At 50.2% G+C, this 12,072-nt stretch overlaps 1 protein-coding gene across 21 annotated transcripts in view; it reads left to right on the forward strand.

Moving 5' to 3' along the window:
• The window catches only part of DYSF (dysferlin), a 253,717-nt gene that overhangs the window by 136,279 nt on the left and 105,366 nt on the right, over window positions 1-12,072 (forward strand). For all 21 annotated transcript variants that reach the window (XM_072651404.1, XM_072598690.1, XM_072655480.1 and 18 more), the window contains 7 exons: window positions 315-470; window positions 4,756-4,887; window positions 4,992-5,158; window positions 6,114-6,228; window positions 6,630-6,735; window positions 7,600-7,742; window positions 11,458-11,631. In XM_072651404.1, the coding sequence (XP_072507505.1) occupies window positions 315-470; window positions 4,756-4,887; window positions 4,992-5,158; window positions 6,114-6,228; window positions 6,630-6,735; window positions 7,600-7,742; window positions 11,458-11,631 (993 nt within the window). The remainder of the gene's footprint in view (window positions 1-314; window positions 471-4,755; window positions 4,888-4,991; window positions 5,159-6,113; window positions 6,229-6,629; window positions 6,736-7,599; window positions 7,743-11,457; window positions 11,632-12,072) is intronic.

The raw sequence follows: 12,072 nt of genomic DNA on the forward strand, positions 1-12,072 counted from the left end.
CTGCCCTCGAGGCACTTCCAGTCTCAGAAAAGCCAGGAGAGGACAATGGAGGAGGGCAGGAGAGGTCTGGAACCAGACTGTGGTCTAGACTGAAATGTTCCTTTGGGGCAGAGGGCGGGATGAGTTTCTTGAGGAAGACTTTCTGGAGAAGGTGGGATTTGAACCAGGCTGGGCCGCGCAGAATGGTTGGGATTTGGCAGGATGGTGGGCTGAGGGAGGGAGACTGCCAAGGATGTCTGGGTGTGGGGATGGTGGGGGGGCGCTCCTCGCCAGCATGCACAGCATCCCTCATTGTTCTCTGCCTTCCCCCCTAGCCTCAGAACAGCCTCCCCGACGTAGTGATCTGGATGCTTCAAGGGGACAAGCGCGTGGCTTACCACCGTGTGCCAGCCCATGAGATCCTCTTCTCCCGGCGTGGCGCCAAGTGCTGTGGCAAGGACTGTGGGAAACTGCAGACGGTATTTCTGAAAGTAAGTCTTTCCTCCCCCGGGGTCCTGGGTGGCTTAGCACTCCCCTGGCTTTCCTGGACTTGAGATCCTGCGTCTCACTCCCTCCACTCCCGCCTCTCCCCCTGGCCCATCCAAAGCCCGTGGGCTTGGGGGAAAACCAGACGCTGGAGGAGTGAGGGCGAGGACCCACAGAAAACAGGCCCCTGCCCCTCAGCACCCCCAAAGCTCCCCAAATGCGACCCGAGACACAGTCTAGTGGGTCTCACGTATTTAGAGCTATCCCCTGTTTTACAGAAGAGTAAATTGAGGCACAGAGAGGGATGAAATGATGTGGCCAAGATCACGCAGCTAGTAAGGAGCAGATCCAAGATTTGATCCCAGTCCAGGATCCTAGAGTTAGAGCCAAAAGGGACCCTGAGGCTGTCAGATCCACTGTGCTCATTTTACAGATGAGGACTCTGAGGCACACAGAGAGACGATTTGCCCAAAGTCCAAGTTAGTAAGCAGCCTTGTCAGGATTCAAATCCAGGTCCTCTGACTCCAAGTCCAGCACTTTTTGGTGGCTCCAGTTGTCTTGTGTAATGTTGTGTCCTGTGGTTGTCTGCATGTGTGTAACTGTAGCATTTAAAGATGGTAAATAACCTTGGAAATTATCTAATCTAACTCTTGGTAAATTGGCATCACTGAGGCCCAGAATGGGAATCCTAGATTTTGAACGTTTAAGAAAGGAACCTTAGAGGTTACAGTGTCCAAGTCCTTCATGGAGGGAAGTTGTCCAAGGTCACAAAGGTAGGAAGACAGTATTAGACTTTGAACTCAGGACCTTTGATTCCAAAGCCATTTTTTTTTTATGTTCCCACCTTGTCTCGTCCATGAAGGAACAATGCTTGTTTCTTACTAGGGGCTCCTTGAGAGTGGGGTCTTTAGAGGGTAGGGGGTTGCATCTCCCTGGTCACAGTGAGGGCATACTTCAAGCTGCAAGGTCAGGCCAGGCCAAGCCTCACCCCTGTTGAACTTCACGGCTGTGGTCCACCAGGGATCTCCCTTTTAAGATTTCTCCAGACCTTTCCTGCCTGGGCTTGGGTCCTCCATAAACTCCTCAGCTGTGGATAAAGGGGGAGAAGTCTGCTTTCCTATCCCCAAGGACTGCCTGGGCTGAGAAGGGACCTCTCCCTCTTTGGGAATGCTGAGAGTCCCTTCAGCCTCCATGTTTCTAGTGCTTGGCTGTCTCTCCCGTTTGTCCTACTGCACTGCTCCTCTTGGGGAGGAGTCTGCCTGGCCGCTCAGCAGGTGCTCAGTGCTGGGACCAGCTGCCTTGCAGCCAACATTATCTGTGGGCCGCCCGCAGGCTCATTAATTTGGAGAAAAATCAGACAAGGCCGATTGGGCTCCAGGAGCATGTGGTCAGAACATGGTGCTTTTTTGCTGGCCAGGCTCTTGGACACCAGCGTCCCAGGCTCTTGTGTGGGCACAGTAGAGGGGAAGAAGGGAGAGGGGGTCCTGGCAGGGGACTTCCTTATATGGGCAGAGCTGGAAGGGACCTCAGGGGCCACCGGGTGTGACCCTCTCATACTGTGGAGGAAGAAACTGACTTCTATGAGATGTAAGGATTCATCTGTGGTCGCCCAGCTAGGAAGGGTGTGACTCACTTGTACATCTTTGGATCCTAAAGCTTGTCTCTACATGTCTCAGAGCAGAGCGGGGGGTTAATCAGAGAAAGCTTCCTGGAAGAAAAGTCAGCATCCTAGAGCAGGAAGAGCACCCCATTTGGCATCCGAGATGCTGGATTCCAATTCTGGCATTGTCCCTTCTTTTTTGTTTGACCTGGAGTGAACCCTTCCCCCCTCTGGGCGTCAGTTTCCTCCTTTGTAAAATTGGGGGGAGGTTGGACTTAAGTGTTCTAAGGTCCCTTTCAGGACCACATTTTGGGGGGAAAGGGATTATGAAGTGAGTCCTAATGGCAGGGACCCAGGCTATGGCTCCGACCCCCAGACCCCACAGCGTCAGAGAAATCTAAGCTGAAAATTTACCCTGGCTCCAAGTGTGAGAAAAAAAATAGAGAGAAAATTGTTCCTTCGAGTCTTCCCCACTCAGTTCATGAGCTTCTCCAGAGTGTCCTGAGTAAACGGAGAAAAAATGTTGGCTGGGAGTGGAGACCAAAAAAACATTGGTGTTTCTCCACTTCAGCCGAGGTCGGAAAAAATGATCGGCGGCCCAGAGAGCAGAACCCCAAAGTAGACGTTTCTTCAATTGTCAGAGCTATTTTAGGGAGAGTGGGCTGGCTGGGGGGGCAGGCCCCAGGGAGCCCGGGGGTGGGTGGGAATTCCAGCTGTCTCTGTTTGGGGGGAGCGGGAGGGAGGGAGAGAGGACACAGCTGAGTGATGAGTGAGAGAATGAGTGATGGGGGATATTTCCAGAGTCAGAGGCTTGTGGTGTGGGGGGTGCGGGTAACATCTGGGCCCAGTAGCCTCTCTCTTCCCCGATGAGGCTAAAGCAAGTGCTGCTCAGGCTGTCCGGGTGGGGATGGTGAGAGGAATAAGGTATCCCTCCCCAAGGAGAGATCTGGGAAGGAGGGGAAGGCCCAAAGACCTGAGTTCAAGGTTCCACTCCGTTGCTTTCTAGCTGCTGCTTTGGGGGCAATGAGCAAGCCTCTTCTCCTTTCTGGGTCTTAGTTTACAGTTTGCCCGGCTTCCTCATGGGGCCATTGTGAAAATAAAGTCAGATCGTGATATAAATAGCTACACAAGATCTCAGGGGCCATTTAGCTCAGCCCTGTCATGAAAAAAAAATATGCGCCCACTATGGGCCGAGTGCTGTGCTAAATTCTGGGGATGGACATACAAAAGCAAAGATAGCTCCCACCCTCAAGAAGCTCAGATTCTAATAGAAGGAGAAAACACAGGGAATGGGGGTCTGAAAGTTACCAGGTTGGGAAGTGAGGTCATAGGGAAGTAGGTGGACACACCTCTTCTAGGCAGGTGAGAAAACTAGAGTTCAGGGTGTTAAGGGTTAACACAAAGTCACTCAGGTATTAAGTATAAGAGGTGAGATTTCAACCCAGGTCCTCCACCTGGCTCTTACCATTGAGCTACACTGTTAACTAAGGAGCACCTCCCCCCAGGTTCAGTGAAGTATCCAAGGTCACATAGGTAGTAAGTGACTGCTAAGAGATCAGGAATAATAGTCCCATAAATACTTATTTATTATCATAATTTATTATCGTTTATTATCGTAAACCGTAAGGCCAGAGAGACAAGCTTGTTTTCTTCCCTGTCTTTTTATGTATTGTCTCCCCGTTGGATTGTGAACTCAAGGGCAGGGGTATCTCCAGCTCTGAGCACATTGCCTAACACAGTTGGCACTTAATAAATGCTTATTGACTGCTGAAACTGCCCCCCCCCCCCATCTGTGCCCTAACCCTAAATTTGTTTCTGGCTCAGGTGTCCCAGGAAGAGAGTTTCCCATAAGCTAATTTTCACTGAAGTCACAGAATCATAAGGTTTCGAGTAGGAAGGAGTCTTCGAGATCTCCTGGTTCATCTTGTTCATGCCCCTTTTTTACTGGTGGAGAAACTGAGGTGCAGATGAGTGAAGTCACACAGGTCATCAGAGCTGGGATTTGAAGTCAGAACCTCTCTGTCCCCTACACCACCCTGGTGTCAGGGACTAAATGTCTCACCTGCCTAGAGGGTTTTGGAACTTCTGGCCCCCAGGCTGGATCCAGCTGCTGCCTGGAGAATCATGACCTCCTTGCCTCTGTGCTTGCCTTCATGGTTGTTCTGAGTGAAACAGAGCTTCTGTTAGGGGCGGGAGCAGCGGGAGACCTGTCCACAGTGGCCAGGCTGATTTTAAGATAGCACTTAAGCCCTTGAGGAAAGAAAGCAGTTTACTAAACTGCTCCAGGCTACTGACCCTCTCTCTAGCAACACTTTTTGCTAAAAATAAACCGAATTTAACTATCTCTCCTTTCACTTAAGCCGAAGCAGAGTATCTGCAGGGATGGGGGCCGGCCAGGCAATGGGGTGGATTTTTTGGTCAGTGGTTCCTTAAAGCAGCCTAAGAGTTCATTCTTTCTTTTTTTCTTGGGGGGGGGGGAGGGTAGGGAAGGTCATTATACTCTTTTTTCAGATGATTCCATTAAGGTAATATCATGAATTAATATTGAGAGGATTCAGTCAACAGACCTATGAACCTTTAATAGCTACTTACTATGTGCTTAAGCATGTGTTTGTCCTTCGTTGCCAAAGAAGAGCCTAGGGTCCGTCCTAGAGCCCTAAGATTTTCTCTCCTTCCTCTTTGGTGTCTAGTACCCAATGGAGGGAGTGAAGGGCTCCAAGATGCCAGCCCAGATCCGGGTCCAGCTCTGGTTTGGTCTCTCGGTGGATGAGAAGGAGCTTAACAAGTTTGCTGAGGGGAAGCTTTCTGTCTTTGCTGAAACTGTGAGTAGCTGCCCTTCCCGTTTCTCCCTCTTCACTCCATTCCAGGCTGGTCCCCTCCCCTCCCATTCCAGGCTCAGTGCCCCTTCTTTCTTTCCCCCATCTAGTATGAGAATCAGACAAAGCTGGCCTTGATGGGGACCTGGGGGACCGTGGGCCTCACCTACCCCAAGTTCTCTGACGTCACCAGCAAAATCAAACTGCCCAAGGACAGCTTCCGCCCGTCTGCTGGCTGGGACTGGGCTGGGGACTGGTTTGTGAGTCCCGAGAAAACGTGAGTCTGGGGCTTGGGGCAGCCTAGCAGGCTGAGCAGGGATAGGGAGGGAGCAGGGAGAGCTGAATGACAAGAGGGCTTCTGATCAACATGGATGATCTCTCCTTCTCTCCCTCCCTCCTGCCTGCCTGTGTCTGCCTGCCTGAGTGTCTGTGTGTCTGTTTCCAGCTGTTTTGTCTGTCTGTCTCTTAGTTACAATCTCCGCACCCCCCATCCCTACCAAAGTGTGACAATATAGTAGGTAATAGCTGGGAAAAAGACACAGAAGTAACCAATCAGAAAAAGAAAAGGAGGGAGGGAAGAAAGGAGGGAGGGAGAGGGTGGGGGGGGGAAGGGGAGCTGGAGTGTCTTTTCTTCTCGTTGCCTTCATCTCTTTCTGGTTCTATCTTATTTTGACACCACTTTCTTTTTATTTTACCAATTGTGTTTTTCTGCTCATTTTTGCCCTACTCTCCATCTCATCTCTGTCTCCCCTGCCCTGCCCTCCCCTCCCCTCCCCTCCTTTCTCCTCCCCTCCCCTCCCCTCCCCTCCTTTCTCCTCCCCTCCCCTCCCCTCCCTTCTCCACTCCTCCCCTCCCCTCCTTTCTCCTCCCCTCCCCTCCTTTCTCCTCCCCTGCCCTCCCTTCCCTTCTCCACCCCTCCCCTCCCCTCCCTTCTCCTCCCCTCCCCTCCCTTCTCCTCCCCTCCCCTCCCTTCTCCTCCCCTCCCCTCCCTTCTCCTCCCCTCCCCTCCCTTCTCCTCCCCTCTCTTCTCCTCTCCTCTCCTCTCCTCTCCTCTCCTCTCCTTTTCTTTCTCATTGCCTCAAAGTCTGTCTGTCATTCCCACATGAACCCTGGCATCCCAGTGACCTGTGTCCAGGCTCCATGGTGGGAGGGGAGCAGAACTCTTCTCAGATAAGCAGCTCTGGAAGGAGGCTGTAACCATCCTTCTGACCAGCCCCCTTTTCTTGGCCCAGGCTGCTTCATGATGTGGATGCTGGTCACCTGAGCTTCGTGGAGGAAGTGTTTGAGAACCAGACTCGACTGCCTGGAGGCCAGTGGATTTACATGAGTGACAATTACACAGATGTGGTAAGTGGGGGCCCTGCGATGGGGCAGGGGAAGGTCCAGACTTCAGGTTACAGAAGGGTGATCTGGGGCACAGAGAGGCTGAGACACTGACTTAGTCACACAGCCAGCCAAGGGCTTGGCTCTTTGTGGCTTTGGGGATGTGTCTAGAGCTGTTGCTAACTGTGTTTCCATCTTTACCTCTTTGTCTGTTTCTCTTTTCCCAATCTCTCCCTTCCTCTCCCCCCTGTCTTTTTCTTCCTTCTCTCTCTTGCCCCATCTCGGTTTCTCTTCTCATCTCTCCTTTCTCTCTTCTATGTCTTTCTCTTCCCTGCTCTTTGTTCTCTCTTTCTCCCATTTTTGTCCCACTCGTTCTCCTCTCCTCCCATCTTTGTCTCTCATCTTGACTTCTATCCCTCCCTTAGAATGGGGAGAAGGTGCTTCCTAAAGATGATATCGTCTGCCCTGTGGGATGGAAGTGGGAAGATGAAGAATGGTCCACAGATCTCAACCGAGCTGTTGATGAACTAGGTAGTATGGCCTGGTGGTTAGCTATGGAAGGGGGTGGAAGGAATCTCTCTGACTGGAGGGAGGTTCGCTTTCCGCCCGCAGGACGCAGTCCTGTCTTGACTGAACTCTTTGACTCTTGGTGGGAAAACACCAGCACCATTGGCTTTTGGGCACAAGCAGTCCAGTCTCTTTGACCTTGGATGGTGGTGGTGGTGGAGATGCTAAAGCCAAGGCAACCCAGTGGAAACACACCCCACTTCAGCAAGCATTTATTAAGCACCCACTGTATGCCTGGGTGCTGGGGATACAATGACAAAAATGGGACAATGTCTGCCCTGAAGGAGTTTATATTCTATCAGGGGAAACAATGTGTCTATCTCTATAAGCATATACAAACTTCTCTGGGCCTCAGTTTTCCTATCTGTGAAGAGTGTTGGCCTTGATGACCTGTAAAGTCCATCCTGGTTATATTCTATCAGGGGAAACGTGTCTATCTCTATAAGCATATACAAACTTCTCTGGGCCTCCGTTTTCCTATCTGTGAAGAGTGTTGGACTTGATGACCTGTAAGGTCCATCCTGGCTCTAAAACTATATCTTTATAAGCTTTATAAGCTCCCTTTCAGCTTGAAAACTAGGCTCTTATGATCAATCATAAGTGCCTACTGTGTGTAGGACACTGTATCAAGCTAGAATTCCCTCTTCCCCATCAGAACTACTCATCTCATCCCCAGATGACCAACTCAGGGGGTCCAGAGTCTAAAGCCCCAACTCCTTTCTCCTCCCTGGGAAAGGGCCTACCATGTCCCTCTTCCCCTATGCTCTGGGGTGGTGGGAAACCCTACTGTGAGGAATGACAAGTCACCTGGGTGCTGGTCTCTCCCAGGTTGGGAATATGGCCTCACCATCCCACCTGACCGTAAGCCAAAGCACTGGGTCCCAGCTGAGAAGATGTACCACACCAGCCGACGGCGCCGCTGGGTGCGGCTTCGAAGGAGAGACATCAGCCAGATGGAGGCACTGATCAAGGTGAGGCCCAGGGAGGTGCCAGGGGCTGGGGGGCTTGGAAAGGGTCAGGTCGAGCCCAGCCCCATCACATTGATCACAGGGTCAGAGAAGGAGAAGGGGATGAACTTCCCATGTTTTCAGTCCTGAAGGCAGAGGAGACCTATACTGCTCAGACAGTAAACCCCTGTTTACTAGAAAAATAGATAGATGGATTATAGAGAGATAGGTAGATAGATGGATGGATGGATAAACAGATCATATAGATAAATGGATAGATAGATGGTAGATAAATTGATGGATACATAGATCATAGATAATAAATGGAAAGATAATGGATAGATGATAGACAGCTAGATAACAGATTTGTTAAGCCCTTATTATGTGCCAGGCCCTGTGCTAAACTCTGGAGGTACAAATACATATAAGTAATATAGTCTTTGCCCTCGGGGAGCTCATATTATGGGTGACTAAGGTGGTGTGGGAAAGCAGGGGCAGGGAGGAAATTAGCTTTTATAATGTGTCTACTTGGTGCTAGGCACTGTGTGGGTCATGGTGAGGGGCCAGCCAGGGAGTTGCACAGGGGCCTGGGCCCTGCTAAGATAAGGCAAAGGCTTACCTGTCAGAACAAGGGTTCCAGAAGGAATGGGAGTCCAAGTTTCTGGGGAAGCTGATGAGGAGGAAATGACCAGGAAGTAGAGTGGGGAACCAGGAGAAGGCTCATCTATCAGCCAGGAGACAGAAGGCTGAAAGGGATAGGGTCCCTTGCCCTTGGGGACCTCCTGGTCTGATGGAGGAGCCCCGGCCTCTGTGGCACTCCCTTGGTCTATTAGCTCTAGCTTCAATTTAATTCTTTAAATAATTTAAAGACTGCTTGCCAAAGTCAACCTGCTCTCAGCTGTCCCCTTTCTTATGACCTATTGTGTGCTCAGGAGGGCAGTCACTCTGTAGAGTGTGATCAGATTGGTCAACAATGAACAAGGATTTAATAAACCCTTGCCTCAGGCCAAGTTCTGTGCCAGGAGCTGGGGTACAAAGACAAAGGAGTCATAGCTCTCAAGAAGTTTATATAGTACAGAGGAGACACTACAATCAAAAATGAAGCTGTATCCAGGGTAGTTAGGGAGGGCAGCCAGGTGGTGCAGTGGATAGAGCTCTGGGTCCAGAGTCAGGAAGACTCATCTTCATGACTTCAAATCTGGCCTCAGACACTAGATGTATGACCTTGGGCAAGTCGCTTTACCTTGTTTGCCTCAGTTTCCTCATCTGCAAAATGAGCTGAAGAAGGAAATGGCAAACCACTCTAGGATCTTTGCCAAGAAAACCCTAAATGAGGTCAGGAAGCGTCAGACATGACCGAGCCACAAGAAGTTAGGGAGGGCATGTCTGAGTCAACATCGAAGGAACGAAGGCATCTTTCAAATAGATTCCCCAGGCTATAACCTCTTTCCTTGGTGGGGAACATGTAGGGAAGTGTTCATCAAACCAGGCCCCAAGGAGCTCACCTCAGTGCCAACCCAAAGCCAGGCCAGGCTGGTATGCCACTCTGGCCAGATGCTTGGCCCCCTCCTTACCCCAGTAGTCACACTGAGTTCAAATGTTCCTAGGGCCGAAGGGATTACTGGGATAGACCCAGGAACACTCCCCACCAGGGGCCAGGCAGGGAGTCCCAGGAAGCCAGACTGTGGATGGGCCAATGTCCAGGAGCTGGAGACACTGCTCCTTCTCCCCTGGATTAAGGGCCCCTGGGGCTTTTGCCATTTTGGGACCTAGACCCTGTATGCTGGTGGGTGTTTCTTAGACTGTCTTCTTCTCAACCTCCAGTCACTTTGTATTTCTTTTATCTCCTATAGTTACTTACCGAGGGCAGTTAGGTGGTGCAGGGGGTAGAGCACCAGTGCAGGAGTCAGGAGGACCTGAGTTCAAATCTCACCTCAGACACTTTTGACACTCACTAGCTGTGTGACCTTGGGCAAGTCACTGAACCCCAATTGCCTCATCCTGGGCCATCTCCAGTCATCCTGATGAATATCTGGTCACTACATTCAGATGGGTCTGGAGGAGAAGTGAGGCTGGTGACCTGCACAGCCCTCCCTCACTCCAAACAAAGTCAAGTGCAAGTCATGTCATTACTTCTGATGGCAAGGTCTTTAGCAATGAAGGATGAACACACATAGTTACTTACCTGTGCAGATGTTGTATCTCCCCATCAGAGTGTTAGCTCCCTGAGGTGAGGGTCTGTCTCACTTTTGTCTTTGTATATTGTTTCACACGGTGCCTAGTGCATGAAGATAGAGATAAGCACTAGACCTCACTTTTAAATAGTGTAGGGGAGCTTCCAGGGTGGTATCTCTTCATCAAGAGCCATTCAGAGTACACAGAAGGGACATAACCCACTCAGGACCACACATCCAGGATATGTGATTTGAACCTGGGTCTTCATGACTTTGAGTCCTGTTCTCTATCCCTTACACCATAATACCTTTCACTAGCATACAGTAGAAATTTAATAAATGTTTGTTGATTGACTGAGGGGTACCAGGTACTCTTCTATGCCAGCCGGGCCTTCCCTCTGTGAACCTTTGGAGGTGGTGGTGGTGGTGGTAGGGATAGCAGTTGTGTGTACATGAGTTGTGGATGCCTCCCCTTTGGGTGTCTCCACAGGACCTGGGATTTGGGTTATAGCCTGGGGCAGGGCTACGGGAGAACTGAGAGCATTCTGAGCATTTCATTGTTATAACTCATGTTTTTTAAGCCTTTCAAGACTGACAAAGCACTTGCCCTGTGAGGGAGGTAGTACAGATATCCTTCTCCCCATTTTACAGAAGAGGAGAGTAAGGGTTGGAGAGATTAATTAATTTTCCCAGGATTAAAGAGCCAAGATTAAGACCTATGCCCCTGACTCTAAGTTCAGACTTATTTTCACTTTGCCCTAACGTTTCTCTGTAGCCCCAGACATGGGTCCCAACCCTCGCTTCTTGGTCCCTGCTCCCTTCCCTCCATACTCCCCTTCTTTTCTGGAACTTTCTTGGGGAAAAAGGGAACCTCAGACTTTGGAGGAAGGGAATTTTAGTTTTCCCTCATTTGATCTTTTTATCTTTGCTGTTGGTACGTTCTTTGCCCGCTGCCCTCTCCCTCCACAGACAGCAGGTATCCTGGGATAACCTGAGGGAGACCTAGTCTAGTGGACACCTTCCCATCTCCTCCATCTGGATGGTACAAACAGAAAGCAAACAATGGACCAACAAACCACATCAATAAGTCAGTGTTGACTTCTGGGCACTGAGAAACTCAGATTTCACCTTTGACACATACTAGTTGTGTAATGGTGGGAAAGTGACAATCTCTGCCTGCTGCAGTTTCCTCATCAGTCCATTAGCAAGCAGTTATGAAGTCCTTGCTCTGCTCTAGCCTTTCAGGAACCTTATGGTACAGCTGAGGGAGACAACCCGTACAGATGTAGTCATTTATAAGACACAGGGAGAGGGATTGGACTTTTGATTTCATTGGTATGGGGAATTCATGGATAAGAAAACTCCCCTTTCCAATGGTTGGCACCTCTGCAGCTTAGAGTCTTGGAGAGTTAACCAAAGCACTAAAAGGGTGCCCAGCACGTGTCAGAGGGAGGATTTGAACCCAGGTCTTCTTCTTACAGTGTACGGGCACAGGTGAATACTCTGATTGATCAGACTCTATTGCACCAATTTCACAGATGTTTTACATCTTTCTTACCCTGCAGCACAGAAAGGCAGAGTCAGAGGGTGAGGGATGGGAATATGCTTCTCTCTTCGGCTGGAAGTTCCACCTGGAGTATCGAAAAACAGATGCCTTCCGCCGTCGCCGATGGCGCCGTCGCATGGAACCCCTGGAGAGGACTGGAGCTGCCGCTGTCTTTGCCCTGGAAGGAGCCCTGGTAGGTGGACAGATCTGATGTGGGGAGAAAAAGAGCTCTGCAGGCAGAGGCTGGACCCACAACACGGGGAGGGAATATGGACTCTCCTTAAGTAGGAATCCAGCGAAGGTACAGTTATATATATCATTGTTGTGTTCTGTCTTCTTCTTTGTGACCCCATTTGGGTTTTCTTGGCAGAGATATTGAAATGGTTTGCCGTTTCCTTCTTCCACTCATTTGATGGATGAGGAAACTGAGGCAAAGTGAAGTGACTTGCCCAGGGGCACACAGCTAGTAAGTGTCTGAGGCCAGATTTGAACTCAGGAAGGTGAGTCTTTCTGACTCTAGGCTCAGTGTTCTATCTACCATCTAATTCACCTTAGCATCTAGTCATTTCTAGAGGAGCCAAATGAGGAGCAGAGATGCGAAAGACATTATTAATGACATACACTTCAATAGCAC

This window comes from Notamacropus eugenii, chromosome 1 (assembly GCF_028372415.1).
Source record: "Notamacropus eugenii isolate mMacEug1 chromosome 1, mMacEug1.pri_v2, whole genome shotgun sequence".
Classification (NCBI taxonomy): Eukaryota; Metazoa; Chordata; class Mammalia; order Diprotodontia; family Macropodidae; genus Notamacropus; species Notamacropus eugenii.